Raw genomic sequence first — 14,862 nt, 5'->3', positions numbered from 1 at the left:
CAGAGCTGGGCTTGTCTTGCTGGTGACCAGCTCTGGCAGCTCCTGTCACTGCAGTATAGCAGCAGAACAATTCCTATGCAGCTTGGGCCATGTTCCTAGCAGGAGTGACTCCATGCTAGGTTCCTTCTAACCAGACCTGTACTGGGCAGGCAGGGTTTGAGCTCGTGCTTTCTCTTCTCATTTCTTCCTTTCTCTTCACCAGGAGGACTTTGACTCAGAGCAGTTATCAGTGCTCGCATCCTGCCTCCAAGAGCTATTTAAGGCTCACTTCCGTGGTGAGGTTTTGCCAGAAGAAATCACAGAGGAGTAAGAATTTATTTTTTTCTGTCTCATCCTTTCAYAATGGAACTTGGACTTTTCGCATTAAAATTTCCACTATTTTCAGAAAGTTGCACTGAAGGCACCAGCTTCTCTTAGGGTTCCAGGGTTCATGAGCAGTCAGCATGGATTTGATCAATAGTTGTCATATACTGCACAAAATTGACCATATTTCTCCTTCCCACAAGTGCAGGAAGAAACTGCTGCTACAGGTCCAGACGTCTAAGCTCAGTTTAGCTGATGCTTTGGGGGCCCCTGGCTGCTAAATRCTCCATCTGTCCCTGCTATACTGACACAAATCAGTGCCATACAGTCTTCCTCCTGGGTTTTGTGTTCAGGGCTCAGTGTCAGAGCTCTTGGGTTCTGTTAGCAGGACTCTCTCTGTCTCTCTATTAGCTAGGGTTAATCCTTAAGGGCCCCAAGGACTGCAGCTGACAATGTGCAGGGCTTTTTTATTGCCATTTGTTGATGCACAGCAGAGGGCAGGTACACATAGCACTCTGACCATTGCATTTGTCCTGCAGGTCTCTGGAGGAGTCAGTGGGGAAGCCACTCTACCTAATATTTAGGTATGTCTGTTCTGGTATTTTTGAGAAGTCTAGGGCTTTTTCTTTTTCCTCACCACCACAATGAGTGAATGCTGTCGGTCTAATTCTGCCATCCCCCTGCTTGCCAGAGTGCTCCCCAGGATCCTAAAGCCAGAAGAGTTTATTGCCTCATTTTACCTACATTGTGTTTTGTTTAGTAGAAACTCTTCAAACACAGGAAAATCACAGCTTATCTGGTTGTTTGTGGAAGCTCAGGATCCCTGGGGCCTTTCCTATGTAGTTGAAGTTTGCTGCGGGCTCCTGACCCCATCCAACTTGTTGCTGTATGTCYCATTGCACTCAGCAGCAGCCCCTGTGTCCATTTAGGAGAGCAGATCACCGGGACCACCTGGTACCTGGAGCTGTTAGCTGTGTTTCCCTGAGAACTGCTGGTCCTTGGCATTAGCAGAGAGCTCTTGTGCTGCATCTCATGTAATTTGGCTGTTTCCCTGTCCTGCGCTCCCCAAGGAATCTCTGCCAGATGCAGGAAGATAACAGTGGTTTCTCACTGCTGCTGGATCTCCTATCAGAACTCTATCAGAAGCAACCCAAGATTGGCTACCACCTTCTATACTACTTGAAAGCCAGGTAGGCCAGAGGGAGTTGTGGGGAAGTGTCCAAGCTCTGACTTGGTCCATACTGCCTCCATGGAACAGCTTGGTGTCATACCAACGCTAGCTCAGCCTTTGCTGCAGCACAGGGCCTGCAGAGCTGCTCTCTCACCAGAGCACATCTCCTTCTAGCAAAGCTGCAGCAGGGAAGATGAACCTATATGAGTCCTTTGCCCAGGCCACGCAGCTGGGGGACCTGCACACGTGCCTGATGATGGACATGAAGGCCTGCCAGGAAGATGATGTACGACTGCTTTGCTACCTCACTCCTTCCATTTACACAGAGGTAAGGCCCCTGGCAAGCACCAGGAATACCAGGGCTCTGCACTATTCCAGTCCGTTCAAATCCCCTCAACTTCCTGAGAGCGCACTTTGCGCCAGAGCAGTGTGCTTCTGTGTTTCAGGCCTGTTATGCAGTAGCAGAGAGGCAAGCAAGCCCAGAGCCTCTTCCAGGCTAAACATAATACAGCCTCCATCCAGCCACTTAGCCCAGCCTAATGGAGGTCAATGTGCTGCCTTTGAGATAGAAATTCAGTTGTCTGCGTGTTTATGTTCCCATTAAAACCTTGTTCTCTCTGTGGATGGGRAGGCACTAACCTTGCTGTTCTGGCTGTGTCCCTTGCACATGGTTAGCTCCAAGCACAGTGTTGTCTGCACTTGCTGGTTGAGGAGGTTTTGCTCTCTGCTTCTCCTCTTAGCTGGGCTGCTGGAGAGCAGCAGGTGGGGAAGACTGAGCAAAAGTCTTGCCCCAGAGTCTAGGGGAAGCAGTACTCAGCAGTGCTGCTGCCCACTCCAAACCCTTAGGTTTAATGAAACGGTTTATTGCTTTCAGCACTCTGTGCTGAGGTGGAGCCAGCTGGACTTATCAAAGCAGTTGATAGCAGAGCTCATTTGGAACAGAGAGCCCAGCATCTGCCCCAGATAGGTCACAGCTCAGTCTCAATTCACACAGGCCGTCTTGAGTCTTGGACAGAGCTGCTGTTACCTTCGCACTGCCAGGATGCTGCTGGGGCTGTCTGTCAGCTCTCAGCTCTGCAGGCTGCATTCATTTCTTTAAAATGGTCACAGGGTGGAGGCTGCTTCCAACAAGTGTCCATCAATCACTCAGCTTCAGGGAGTGGTGGTGTGTGCCTGGGGGTGGAGAGAGGGAGGGTAACATCACGCACTCTGAATAGATGGCGAGGTCACAGTTCTGTGTGTACTTTCTCATTCCCTGGGAGGAATGAACTGGCCTTCCTCCTCCCTCCTTTCTGGCTGGTTCAGTAGGAACATCTGCTGGACGTTCAGGCTGTCCAGCCCTGCTCCCCATGAGCACTTTCTATTGGAGAGAGGGGCACAGCTGAGGGCACAGAAACAGCCTGGGAAGAGGAGGAAAACCTGTGCACATGTAGCAGCACGCAGCAGATTTCTCACCTTGTGGTGCTGCACCCCTTTTTGTTTCAGAGGGATCCTGACTTAGTGGATCAGCAGAATCTCCTGCCTGGTGCTTCAGGCACTGGTTTTAAACTGCCCCCCCACCCTCACACCTCCACGTGGGGGTCAGATTGTTTCTGCTCCTGTGGGCGTATTGACCAGCGAAAGTCAGGCAGAATGTCTCGGGAGCGGCATTCCAGCTGAGGCTGCTGTCTGAGCTGTGTAGGAATAGTTTGCTGCTGCCAGTTTTCCTGGCCTTTTGCCCTATGTGTTGATTTTGATTTCCTTGCAGTTTTGCATAATGCACAAGGCCCCAGAGCTGTTAACAAAGCTTGCAAGTGTAGGGAAAATGGACAATTTTAACCATTCTGACCTGGCTGACTTCTGCCATCAGAAATTGAAGGAGYCTTGTTCCTCCTGCTGCTCTAGTCAGTCCAGATGACCAGCATTAGCTGCATATCACAGATGTGCTGGGCACATGCTCTCAGCAGCCTGCCAGCAGCCTGGCAGTGGTCTGCCTTGCAGCAGTTGGCCTGCTTTCACAGTGAATGAACCTGTCTGTTCCAGACGGCTTGCAGAAAGTGGCCTGTCAAACCTCCTGTACTTTGGCTCCTTTTCCCACTCAGTCACTTCCCTCATTGCATTTAGGAAGTATTTCTGGTTCTGATCTAGCTGCTGGTGAACCTACGGGTCAGGCTTGGCCATGCTACCTCTTGCAAGAAGTAACATATGCATGTGTCTGAGCCTGAAMTGGATAGGAGCTTTCAGGTGGCCTCTTCCTCATGGCCTCTTCCTCATGCCCTTCCCTGAGCCCTGCCTTGCTTTTTAACTCTTCCAGTTCCCAGATGAGACCCTACGAAGTGGAGAGCTGCTGAACATGATTGTAGCTGTCATAGACTCAGCCCAGGTAAGGGGGTCCTGTGTGTAGGGTGGGAGACAGCACGTTCCGGAAATGGCAGCATTTGGCTTCTCTATACCCATGAGATTTAAACCTGAAATGACAAAGTGGCCTGTCCATCAGGGCAGTAGTCTCCATTTTTAGTCCTTCTTGCCGACGTTCTTGAGTGAGGCATAGASCCAGCCTCAGACAACACACTGGGTTTGGCAAACAGGAGCTCTGAAACCTCTAGGTATCTCTTTAGCTTAAGAAATTGCARCACACAGTGTCAGAAGGCTAAATCTAAGCTGCTTCACTCAAGGGATTTCCTAGGCCACAGAGCTGTGTCAGTAGTGCTGAGAGAGATTTGCCTGGATTTGCTGTGATCCCTGTCAGGTTACTGGCATGATGTAACACAAAGACCCATCTGGGTCTGAGATGCCTGTGATGGCCAGCATTGCTCCAGTGCTTGGCGCAAGCTGCCTGCCTGGAGGGGAGGAATAGGGGTGGGGGAGAGGCTGGARATGGTCAGGAACTCCAGGCTGATCTCTTGGAATCAGTCCCTTAGCAGGGAGGTGCTTAGAGCTATGAGGCCCATGTTCCTGGCTGCCCACCTGATGGGCAAGTGTACAGGAGGAGGGAGCAGAGGAGCTCTGCTGCCCTGGGGAACAAGGAGAAGTGCAAAGAGCAGGAAGAAAGGTGCAAAGAGCAGGAACGTGTTTGCTGCTGCACTATGGCCCCATGGGGCTAAGCTCACACCTGGCTACTGTAATCTCTCCCTGTCCTGGTGGGAGATGCGCTGCAGCCTCAGCAGACAAGTGAGCAGAAAGCTGAGCCCTTGTTTAGACCCTCCTGGATGGAACCTTTCCCCATGGTCACACTGAGTTGCCATGACACCAGTTCAGAGCAACCCAAAAATAGTCACGGCGAAAGCTGGGGGCAGGGAGGTAGGCACTGGCAAGAATGCTGCACTGCATGTTTCTGCCGTCTAGGCTCGTCTGGAGCGTGATCTGCTGATAACCCTTTAACTCGCCCTATTTATACACCATTCCTGGCCAGTTGTGCTTTTCCCAGCTGTGCAAGGGCCAGAATGCATGACCAGCAAGTTTTGCTTGGCAGGCTCTTGATGGTTGGGTACAGGAAAAGTTTGAGTCATGATGCCCTGACCCCCCCAGTTCAGCCCTGCTCTTACTCCTCTGCTGCTGGGCTTCTCCATGCTCTGAAATGCATGCAGAGGTTTTGTTTTTCCCAGCAGAGGCCTGTAGTGTTTCCTCTCCCCTCCCTTGTCCAATTCGTTTGTTCTTTCCTGTTATTCTTCATTTGTTTCTCTGTGATGCTCTGTGCAGCTCACGTGGGGTCTGCAGACAGTGCCCTAGTAGAGTCCAGGCCTTGGCTGAGGCCACARGAATTCAACTTTGCTTGGGCTCTGGGTGCCTCCAGCACGCTCCATCCTGCCAGTGTGCGAAAAGGCTGCAGTGACTTGGACCCAGAGGCTGAGGATTAACATGGGGGAAGGAGAATAGGAGCTGAGCCAAGGTGCACTCTGCAGCTGAGCCCATGGGCCCAGAAATGGGGAACAGTGCTCGCTAGCCCCAATCTCTGTCTGGCCTGGCAGGCTCCCTGTGTGTCCTGTCCTGGTGCCTTCGCTTCCTRCTGTCCAGAGATGAAGTGGGTGAGTCAGCACAGGAAGCACCATGTGTCTGGGTAGTGTCAGCTACCTCCTCGCAGACCAGGGAAGGTGCAGGGCCCAGGACAGAGCGGTCTGGGTTTGTCAGCGCTTTTCTAGCAGGCTGCCAAGCGCTCCCCACTGCCACCCTTAGGAGTGGGCTTTGGGCATCCGTCAGCAAACTTGAGTCTGCAGGCGCATGGAGGGAAGGGCTGAGAGCAGGGCCTGGGGACAGGCAGGAGGCATGGGAGCTGGGCAGTGCTTGTGCAGCAGCTCTCTCTGGCCCTGGCAGCTGAGCTCTTCAAAGAGGGAGAGGGACTATCCTTGTGCAGGATCCTGCCCAGCCTGTGAGGATCTGCTGTCTGTCCTGCGTGACACTCCTGTACCTCAGCCTGGGTGTTGATGTGTGAAGCCATTAACCTCTCATTATTTACTTGCCTCTGCTGGTCCCCTCCAACAGCTGCATCTCCCTGGAGCTGCCTAAACCAGCTCTGATTTATGAGCCACCTGCAACTCATGGGGTTTCTGGGATTCCCTGCTGGATCCCTGCTCTTGCAGTGAGGCAGTGGGTGTGTGAGGCAGGCTATGCAAGGGGTTGTGTGTCAGTCTTTAGCCTCCGTGCTCTTSAGCCCAGCAAAGTAGCCCTCACTGTGCTTTCTGAGCTTCCTCAGGCCATGTGCCAGAGCTTGGCATCGTCCATCAGCCGAGCAGCAGCAGCTTCTCCACTTGCTCTCTAGGTCCAGAAGTCCCTGTGCAAGAGGACTTAAGCACAGCCTCTCCTGTGGTCCTGGCATCCCACTGACCCTGCTTGCTCTGTTGTGCAGTTGCAGGAGCTGGTGTGCCACGTGATGATGGGCAACCTGGTGATGTTCCGAAAAGACTCAGTGCTCAACATCCTGAGTGAGTAGCATATCCCACAGCCTGGAGCATTCACAAGCATGTCTTGCAGAGGGTGGGGGGTGAAAATGCAGCTGTAAGTGGTTCCCAGGCAGCCCTAAGCCTTCCTGCCATTTGGGCCCTCAATTTTGGAGAAGCCTGAGCTGAAGAGGACCAATCCCTGGAAAGGGGGAATGCTGCAGCCCTAGCCAAGGATTTGCCCTTTCTAATCAGAAGGTCTGTGGTCTGTGTCAAGCTGCACTAGATCAGTAAGGCTGTATGTGGCCACAACACCACAAGGAGAGACCTGCAGAGGTTAGCTGCTTGTACAGCATCGGTGGGTGGCTCCTGGGCTAGCTGTGTTATGCTAAGGTCTGGATTTCCTCATGATATTATTGCCACTGCTTAAAGGATCACTGCCCTAAACCGGATTGTTAGATTTAACTGTGTGATCCAAGCTGTGAACCCTAATGAGTTTTACCAGGCTTGCAGGATGACGGGTTAGGAGCACTGGCTCTTTGCAGTGCCAGGCAATGCATAATCTGGAGACGACACCAAGTCTTGCAGGACTCACTCCCCAGTGCCTGCCGCAGGCTGGGGCTCCACACGCCCGCAGCCTGCCTGCCTCCAGCCCTGCCAGGGAAACTCAGAAAAAGAGAAGTTCTGAAATCTCCCACAGCTCTACATGGTCCCAGCTGCTCCAGGGTCTCCAGGGACCTGAACTCATCTGTCTGCAGCTAGTGCTGCACAGCACGCTGTGGCCTGTCTGTTTGCAGTCAGTTGTCATCTGCGATATAGCGGCTGATAAAGTGGTGCTGGAGGCCAGGCCTTTCTTGGGACTGTGGTAAACTCTTTTCTCAGTGCAACAAGGGGTAGAGAGTGGCTGGGAGGTGRTGGTGAAAGGAGACCAGTGGTCAGAAAGGTTAGAATCAGGATTTCCTGTCATTTTCTGTTGACTGTGATGCCTCAATGGGTTCCTTGAGAGAAAGAGCAAAAAGGCCCTGGCTGCTGTTTTGTCTGGCTGTCAGTCCACCCCGAACTAATATTCCTGTGGAGGCCACAGTAAGTCTCTTGGATGAACACCCAGCCCCTTAGTGGGACTGTGGTTCCCTTGGTGGCTGTACAGGCAAAAGGCTATTGTCCGTTATGTCTCCATAGGAGCATTTCTTGCCTTYCCCCCCAACATCACCACAGGGTGACTCAGTTCTTGTTGCTTTTTAGTTGAACTTTGACATCCTTGGAAGCATTTTGCTTCTCCATGACTGACATCTACATGATCTAACAAGCTACTGGTTTTATCAGAGTAGAAAGGCACTTAAAATTTCCAGTGAATATTGCATTTTGTCTGCATGTCCCCTGTGGGTCCTAAGCAGCTGGAGGATAAATGGATACCGTTGGCAGTCTGTCCTGCACCCCACAGTACCGGGAACTCTTCCCACCTGCACTTGCTCCCTGAGTGCCACTGTTCAGGCACACGTACTGAGCTGTCAGTGCTGGCTGAGATTGCACGTGGGCTGTGGGGTAGTTTTGAGCAGAGCCAGCATAGAGAGCTCTGTGCACAGGGCTATGGGTGCTTCCAGCGAGAACTCTCATCGCCCTGATTTGACAGCTGTTTAGATCCAGCTTTGGTGTTACACAAGCTGCAAGTAGCAGTCTAAGCCCATTAATTAAAGAGCCTCGTTAATTCTCTTCCTCTGAGCCATGAGCAGCTGCTTTAGTGACTTTGCAGTTCTGCCACCCAGTTCTGCCTGAGCCAACAGAACATACTCCAGTGCCACCTGGCAGCTGCTAGGTCCCAGAGCCCCTTGCTAGAGCACAGCAGGGCTTGCAATGCTGATCACCCTTCTGCTGAGAGGGAAGGACACAGCAGCCCCTTAATCTAGCTGTGTCTCATACCCAGAGGGGCATGACGCAGAATGCAACTGCCCTGGCACAGTGCAAATCCCGCTTACCCCAGCATACACACAGGCATCTCAGGCACTGAAGAGACATGGTTCTGCCCTTCTCCCACCTTAGAGCTCTGCTCTSGGCTTGAGGAACGTGTGTAATATGTCAGGCAGGAGTAGCAATGTGCCTGGATGCAGCTGGACCTTACAGAGGGACTGTGGCCGAGCTGCACAGGGTGCATGGGGCGGCTCTGGTAGGTCTCTGCTCACTCCTCCAAGGGCCTCGCAGTTCCCTGGACCATGCTGTGCTTCCTTCTAGTTCAAAGCCTGGATTGGGAGACCTTTGAGCAGTACTGCACCTGGCAGCTCTTCCTTGCTCACAGCATTCCTCTGGAGACCATAATCCCCATCCTGCAACACCTCAAATACAAAGGTGAGCAGTCTCCATGTGTGGGAGAGGCACATTGCCRTTGCCTCGTGCCAGTTCAGGGCTATGTAGCTGAGTTCCTGTGCTGAGGATGTGCTTTCCATTGCAGAACATCCGGAGGCATTATCCTGCCTGCTGCTACAGCTGAGGCGAGAGAAGTAAGTACCTGGCATGGCTGGGCACAGGGCTATGTGCCGCGTGGTAGCGGGTTGTGTGGCAGAAGGGCAAGACTGCCGGATTGATGGGGATAAAAGGATACCACTGGCTCTGGCCATGAGCTCCATGCTGCCATTTGAGACCACCAGTAGCAGCTGATGCCCTAATTTATTTCTGAGCTCTTGTGCAAAGCGCGGTCTCAACAATAGTGGTGTGGTGCAGGAGTGAACCCAGAAGGAAGCTGGCTGGGCTCTTCCCAGCAGCCCAGGGAATTCCTACTCCCAGGGAAAGGGGAGCTGCTGCTTGTCTGCCCTGGAAGCACAGTCCGTGACTGTGACTTGGCTTCAGGAGCACCGTTTGCCAAGTGCTCAGCAGTCACTCACTCATTCTTCCACTCGGCGAGCTTTCTAGCCTGCTTAGCCCAAGTGCTGATGGGCTGTTTGTCTTTCACCTTGCACGTCCTGAAGCCCATTACTTAATGGAGAGCAGGCTGTCACCTGCCTCCCGCAGGGTGCAATATTAGAACTGCCTTGGCATTGATCTATGTTGTCTCTGCCTGCTCAGATGGATTGGCCACATCCCGCCACTCTGAGTGAAGAGCACTTTATTTGTTTTCATTAATGCAGTGCATGGGGCTGGCTAATCTAATCCCAGCTCTGAATTGCGTTAGTGAAAAGTCAGTGATGGCGGAAAGCTCAGAGACAAGCTCAGGCTCTGAGCATGCAACAGCACCTTTTCCACAGGCAGGTAGGARGAGCCAGAGCACCCATAGGGGTTGGCATGGGTGGGTGATGCAGGGTGAACAGGGAGCTCAGTGGCAGCTGGTCCCCAGGAGGATTATTTGGCAGCAGTCTTGAGAAAACAGAGGAGGGTGACAGCTGCCCAGTGCCGGGGATCCAGCGCTGCTAGGGGTGCYGAAAGGCACATGCAGGTCCCAGCAAGCATGACAAAGAATGGTGTTTGTGGAGGTGGTGGTGGGGTGAAACCCTGCACTTTTTCCCACCCAAAGCACAATTTGCTTGACCTCCTGGATGCCAGGTCCACTATGGCATAGCAACTCCACAGCCTACTGCAGACTCTAATGTTCAGGTTTGAAACTTTCCCTCCAGAGGCTCAGATGGGCAGTGGCTGCAGGCCAGCACCTCYCCAAATGTTTAAGATACAAACTGCTCTTCCTTCCTTTTTACTTGCCATTTCTGGTTTGCCACAGGCCCAGCGAGGAAATGGTGAAGATGGTGCTGAGCCGGCCCTGCCATCCCGATGACCAGTTCACCACGAGTATCCTGCGGCACTGGTGCATCAAACACGATGACCTCCTGGCTGAGCACATCAAATCACTGCTGATCAAGAACAACAGCCTACCGCGAAAACGCCAAAGGTGAGGGACAAGGGCCAGGCATTGCATCCCCTGATGCTTTCACTGGGGAGCAGCTCTGCTGCTAGGAAGACGAATGATAAATTCTGCTTTGCCTTTCCGAGACTGGCATGGAGTCATTGCCTGCAGGAAGGGGTTAGGAATGGATCTTCTTTGTTGGACTCTCTTTTGTAAATGGGTCCTGGTGCAGAGCTGGGATAGGCACTGCRAGACCCATCAAACTCAGCTGCCTGGGTGGGCTCGGCACTGCGTGCACCCAGATGGGTGAGGAAGCTGCTCACCCTCTTTTGCAAGCAAGGGGTCCATGAGACGTCATGTGCCACCAGCACAGCTCAGGCCCAGCAGCCCCCCTCGGGGCTCTCACATGCTGGCAGTTACTCCTTCAGTTTCTTGAGACTGGGGCAGTGCCACTGCCCACCCACATGCTAACATGCAGCCAGAGCCCCGAGCAAGCGTCTCAGCTTTGGAGTTGCGCGGGAGGCTGCTCTTTGATCTCGCCTGTGCTGACATCCAGCCGGCAGGCCCCTTTTATTCTGAGCCCATTACCAGGCTGTTTGGGGAAGAGCTTTGAGCTGCTTGTCTTAGCAGTGCCAAGCCTTGGCGCTCCCCTACTGTGTCAGCATCCAGGAAGGCCTCTCTGCTCAGGTCCTGGTGAGCCCACCTGGGAGGTAGCTTGATGTTTCCAGAACATCTTCTGGTGCAAATCATCTTCCGGACGTCACTAACGGGGCTCACTTAATCTCTGCTGGCACATTGATGTCTCGGGGATTGATGGAGTGAGAGTCAATCAGTGTAGTGAAATGAGCCTGGGGACGTGGATGACGCTGCTGGGCTGGRCCTTGGTGTGGTCTGCCCATGCAGGGTTGTCTGGGATGGCAAGCCAGGCAGGCAGGGGGCATGAGCAGGGCTTTAGGGAGCACTTCAGCCAGCAGAGGTTAAATCCCAGCTGCTTGGTGCGAGGTTCCCAGGCTCCTGCGCTTGGAGGGAAGGGGCAGATGGCTCATGGCAGAGCTCTGGGCACTGGAGGAGGCGGATGGCCCTCGCTGCCATGCAGCTTGTGGGAGGTGAGGGGCATGTGCTCCTTGGTGCACTGCTCAAGTGGGCGCAGGGCCCCCAACTCCCTACACCAGCCTCCTGCTGCTCCTGCGCAGGTTGGCACACTCACCCGGGGCATTTCCTGAGCCCAGAGACTTCCCTTGGGATGACTCTTCCTCCATGCCAAAGCCGAGATGCGTGGTGGGAGCTCTCTGCTGCATTCAGCTCTCCAAATAATCTCCCAACCTTTATCCATCCACAAACACCAAACCGAGAACGAGCCTCTTCCCTTCTTTGCAGAGCCTGCACAGTGGCTGGGCAGGAGCCCTCTGCCAGGCGGARAGGCCGCAGGGCGAGAGGCGCCCGCTCTTGCCACCTGCTCAGCCCCTCTGCGGCACTGTGTAAGGGCAGCTCAGCCAGGACCAGTTCTGCCAGCAGCCCCTTGGCACCAGGGCCTGGGTTAGAGAGGGAGGAGGGTGCCCTGATCCTCTGCGGCCCTTTCCAGACTGGGTCCATGCAGCCCTTTCCTGGAGTAGGAAGGACATCTAGTGTCCTGGGAAAGCAGAGCAGCCCCTCGCACCGAGCTCCCGCGGCGGCGAGGGCCACGCATCCCAAAGGACCCTGTTCCCAGCTCCGCACCAGCACAGCACTGAGTGCCTTCTAGGCTCTGTTGCAGCTGCGGGAAGCTTCGGCAGCGCCTGGATCTCAGGCYATGGGGAGCTGGCGGCGGGGCTCGTGTTGGCCCTGCTGGGCTCTGCTGGGAGAGCCCTCGGGCACAGCCCCACCGCTCCGCACTGTGCTCTGGACYGCTGTCGCAGAGGTGGCTCCCGGTGCCAGCCCGGGCTCCGCGTGTTGGTCGTACACCGGCACCAGGCGAGCGGCCGGTCCTGCCAGCTTCTCGGCCACCTGTGGGCTCTCCCCTCTCAGAAGAGGCTGCTGGAGAAGTCTGTGCGCTCATCTGTTCCCTTCTGTTCCTCTGCGTTAATTAACAGCTTTCACAGCTGAACAACACAGCTATTTTCATTGCATTTCTGTTCCGAGATCCAAGAAGTATCCAGGTCTAATCCCCGTTAATTAACCGGCAGCCAGCTGAGGCCCCTGCTGTTCATAATGCCCCATGAGCTGGCACCGTGCACCGTCCTGCAGCCTCAGCTCCCGCCAGCTCGGCGCAGGACACAGGGCTCTTAGTGCCCCTCAAAGCCACCAGAGATGGAGGCAGTGAGCACCCTGAGCAGGATTTATCCCTCTAATCCCTGGGATAGAGCAGCACAAGCAGAGCAGCCTCAAGGGGACCCTTCAAGCGCTGGAGCCAAAAGATAGATCCCGCGCTGCTTCCCATGCCCGAGGATGGGGCTCGATCAGCCCCTGCTCCAGCCTCTGGATGCCGGGGGACACGCTGGCTGCCGGGCAGCACGTGGCAGCGCATGCGTGGGCCTGGTTAAAGGGCTCCTGCAACCTGCCTTTGGGGAGACAGCCTGGGAGTGGCCTGGGGCAGGGCCTGCACCAAGGGGCATCATGCGTGCCCGTCGACCCCGCGGTGCTGATGGCGCCTGCCTCCTCTGCCCTCAGCCTGCGCAGCTCCAGCAGCAAACTGGCCCAGCTGACCCTGGAGCAGATCCTGGAGCACCTGGACAACCTCCGCCTCAACCTGACCAACACCAAACAGAACTGTATGTACCACCGCACGGCTGGGGCTGCAGCCTCTGCCCGCCTCCGTAGCCCTGGGGAGGTGCCCTGGGATGCGCGTGCTTCCCAGGCGGGAGCGGGGATGCTGCCTCTGGAGGCTTTGGAGCCCCTTTGCCTGCAAAGCCCTCTGCATCCAGCCAGGGAGGCCAAACCTCATGGCAGGGCCTGAGTGGCAGCAGGTCCCAGACCCAGCTGTGGGGGCCCTGGCACCCACCACCARGTCTCTGACTCCCATTTCTGCTGGTTCCTTGACAGTTTTCAGCCAAACCCCGATCCTACAGGCCCTGCAGCACGTCCAGGCCAGCTGTGACGAAGCCCACAAGATGAAGTAAGTGCAGCCAAGCTCTTAACCCATCCTCCATCAGGGAAGGGTTGTCCTGGCACTGCCTGACACTGTCTGCACTTGGCCTTCTTGCAGGTTCAGTGACCTCTTCTCCCTGGCAGAGGAGTATGAAGACTCCTCCACCAAACCCCCAAAGAGCCGCCGAAAAGCCACACTGTCAAGCCCCCGGAGCCGGAAGAACGCAGCGCAGCCTGCCAACAACGAGGAGGAGTCGGCCTCCAGCAGCGCCTCGGTAAGTGCAGCCAGTCGGGTGCATCGGCACCCCGAGCAGGAGGCGCCCRGCGTGGGGGGACCAGGGCGCCCGGCGGGTGCAGCCTTTGCGCCGCTGCAGCGCACGGTGCCCCCGTGGTCCTGACCAGCCRGTAATGACCACCACTTCCCACTGTTCCTGCACAGGAGGAGGAAGACACCAAGCCCAAACCCACCAAACGGAAAAGGAAAGGCTCCTCGGCCGTGGGCTCGGACAGTGACTGAGGGCAGAGCCCCGCCGCCGGGCGCTGCCCGGGCCCCGCGCTGAGCTGCAGCAGCTCTCAGCATCCTGGCGCAGCCGCAGCAGCAGCTCTGCAACCGGACAGAAGCCATTGCCAGGAAGGACCTGAGAGCATGCGTCCCCTCTCCGTCTGTGCATCTGCGCCCCATCGTACACCTCCATGCCCCCAGGACGCAGGGCACCCCACTTCCCGCAGTGGGCGCTGCCCTTGCACGCCCCCCCCTTCCCACTTTGACTTTTTAGCTCCTTTTTCTTGGCAGCTGGGGGTTGGAGCGTGCACCCCTCCAGACCACAGGACTGGCTCCAACCCGTGCCTGCTCCAGGGGCAGCATGGACAGATGTCCCCAGGTGGGGACGCAGAAGCTGCCAGGGCCCAGGGTGCTGGCAGGGGACTCGGGGCRGGAAGCCCCTGGCTGTATATCACATGCCTCCTATTTTCATATAAGAAATGTAAATAAACAGTGCGAACCAGCTTGCTGCTCTGGGATGCTTCTGGTGGGGGGGGGGGGGCAAGGCACCAGCTCGCTGCTCACAGGTGCCCCAGGGCTGCAGCACCCATGGGCTGGAGGAGGCCGGTGCGGCCCCCTGCTCAGAGCAGAGAGCCGGGGACGGGGCTGTGTCTTGGCCAGTCCTGCTCCGGAACTGGGCTCGGCCCCTCCGCTGGGGTGGCAGCGGGTTCGGCGACTCCGGCAGCGCYGGCTCTGCCTGCTCCAGAGCTCCTCGTGTGCACGAGGAGGCGGAGATGCTTTTAATTTTTACCCCCAGAGCTACTAGCGTTTCTAAGCATTTTTAAAAAATAAAAACTCTCAAACGTTTTGTACAAAGTGCTGCTTCCACGTGTCTTGTCTTGGTACGGGGTGGGGGGATGCAGCTGCCCCCAGCCGGCCGGGGCASCTTGTCCGTCTCTTCCGCGCTGGGAAGGGGCTGAGGGGACCCTGGCACTGCCGGGCACCGCCAGCCCCCCCCCTCCCCGGCCGGCCGGAGGGAATCTGGGACGCGGCCGGGCCGGGAGCACAATGCGGAGGCCGCGGCGAGGGGGGACGGGGGGACCCTGGCCGGGGGGGACGGAGCCGGCGGCACAGCGGGAGGGGGGCTGGGGCCGCGCCAAGGCGGGAT

The 14,862-nt window shown here is 55.9% G+C and overlaps 2 protein-coding genes across 2 annotated transcripts in view; both read left to right on the top strand.

Annotated features, from left to right (window-relative positions):
• INTS3 (integrator complex subunit 3) overlaps positions 1 to 14,570 on the top strand; it is a 48,564-nt gene extending 33,994 nt beyond the window's left edge. Inside the window, exons 18-30 of the mRNA XM_085315382.1 lie at positions 203 to 306; positions 843 to 887; positions 1,374 to 1,493; positions 1,649 to 1,802; positions 3,768 to 3,836; positions 6,297 to 6,372; positions 8,554 to 8,667; positions 8,771 to 8,819; positions 10,028 to 10,195; positions 12,797 to 12,897; positions 13,169 to 13,241; positions 13,332 to 13,488; positions 13,653 to 14,570. Coding sequence (XP_085171508.1) covers positions 203 to 306; positions 843 to 887; positions 1,374 to 1,493; positions 1,649 to 1,802; positions 3,768 to 3,836; positions 6,297 to 6,372; positions 8,554 to 8,667; positions 8,771 to 8,819; positions 10,028 to 10,195; positions 12,797 to 12,897; positions 13,169 to 13,241; positions 13,332 to 13,488; positions 13,653 to 13,730 — 1,308 coding nt within the window. The 3' untranslated portion in view covers positions 13,731 to 14,570. The remainder of the gene's footprint in view (positions 1 to 202; positions 307 to 842; positions 888 to 1,373; positions 1,494 to 1,648; positions 1,803 to 3,767; positions 3,837 to 6,296; positions 6,373 to 8,553; positions 8,668 to 8,770; positions 8,820 to 10,027; positions 10,196 to 12,796; positions 12,898 to 13,168; positions 13,242 to 13,331; positions 13,489 to 13,652) is intronic.
• SLC27A3 (solute carrier family 27 member 3) overlaps positions 14,077 to 14,862 on the top strand; it is a gene marked incomplete at its 3' end in the record, with an annotated part of 3,472 nt that continues 2,686 nt past the window's right edge. Inside the window, exon 1 of the mRNA XM_085315364.1 lies at positions 14,077 to 14,094. Within this exon, the coding sequence (XP_085171490.1) occupies positions 14,077 to 14,094 (18 nt within the window). The remainder of the gene's footprint in view (positions 14,095 to 14,862) is intronic.

The sequence above is a fragment of the Rhea americana genome, unplaced genomic scaffold, assembly GCF_003343005.1.
Source record: "Rhea americana isolate MKP2758 unplaced genomic scaffold, rheAme1 scaffold_429, whole genome shotgun sequence".
Lineage (NCBI taxonomy): Eukaryota > Metazoa > Chordata > Aves > Rheiformes > Rheidae > Rhea > Rhea americana.
This window is presented reverse-complemented; position numbering and strand designations above follow the sequence as displayed.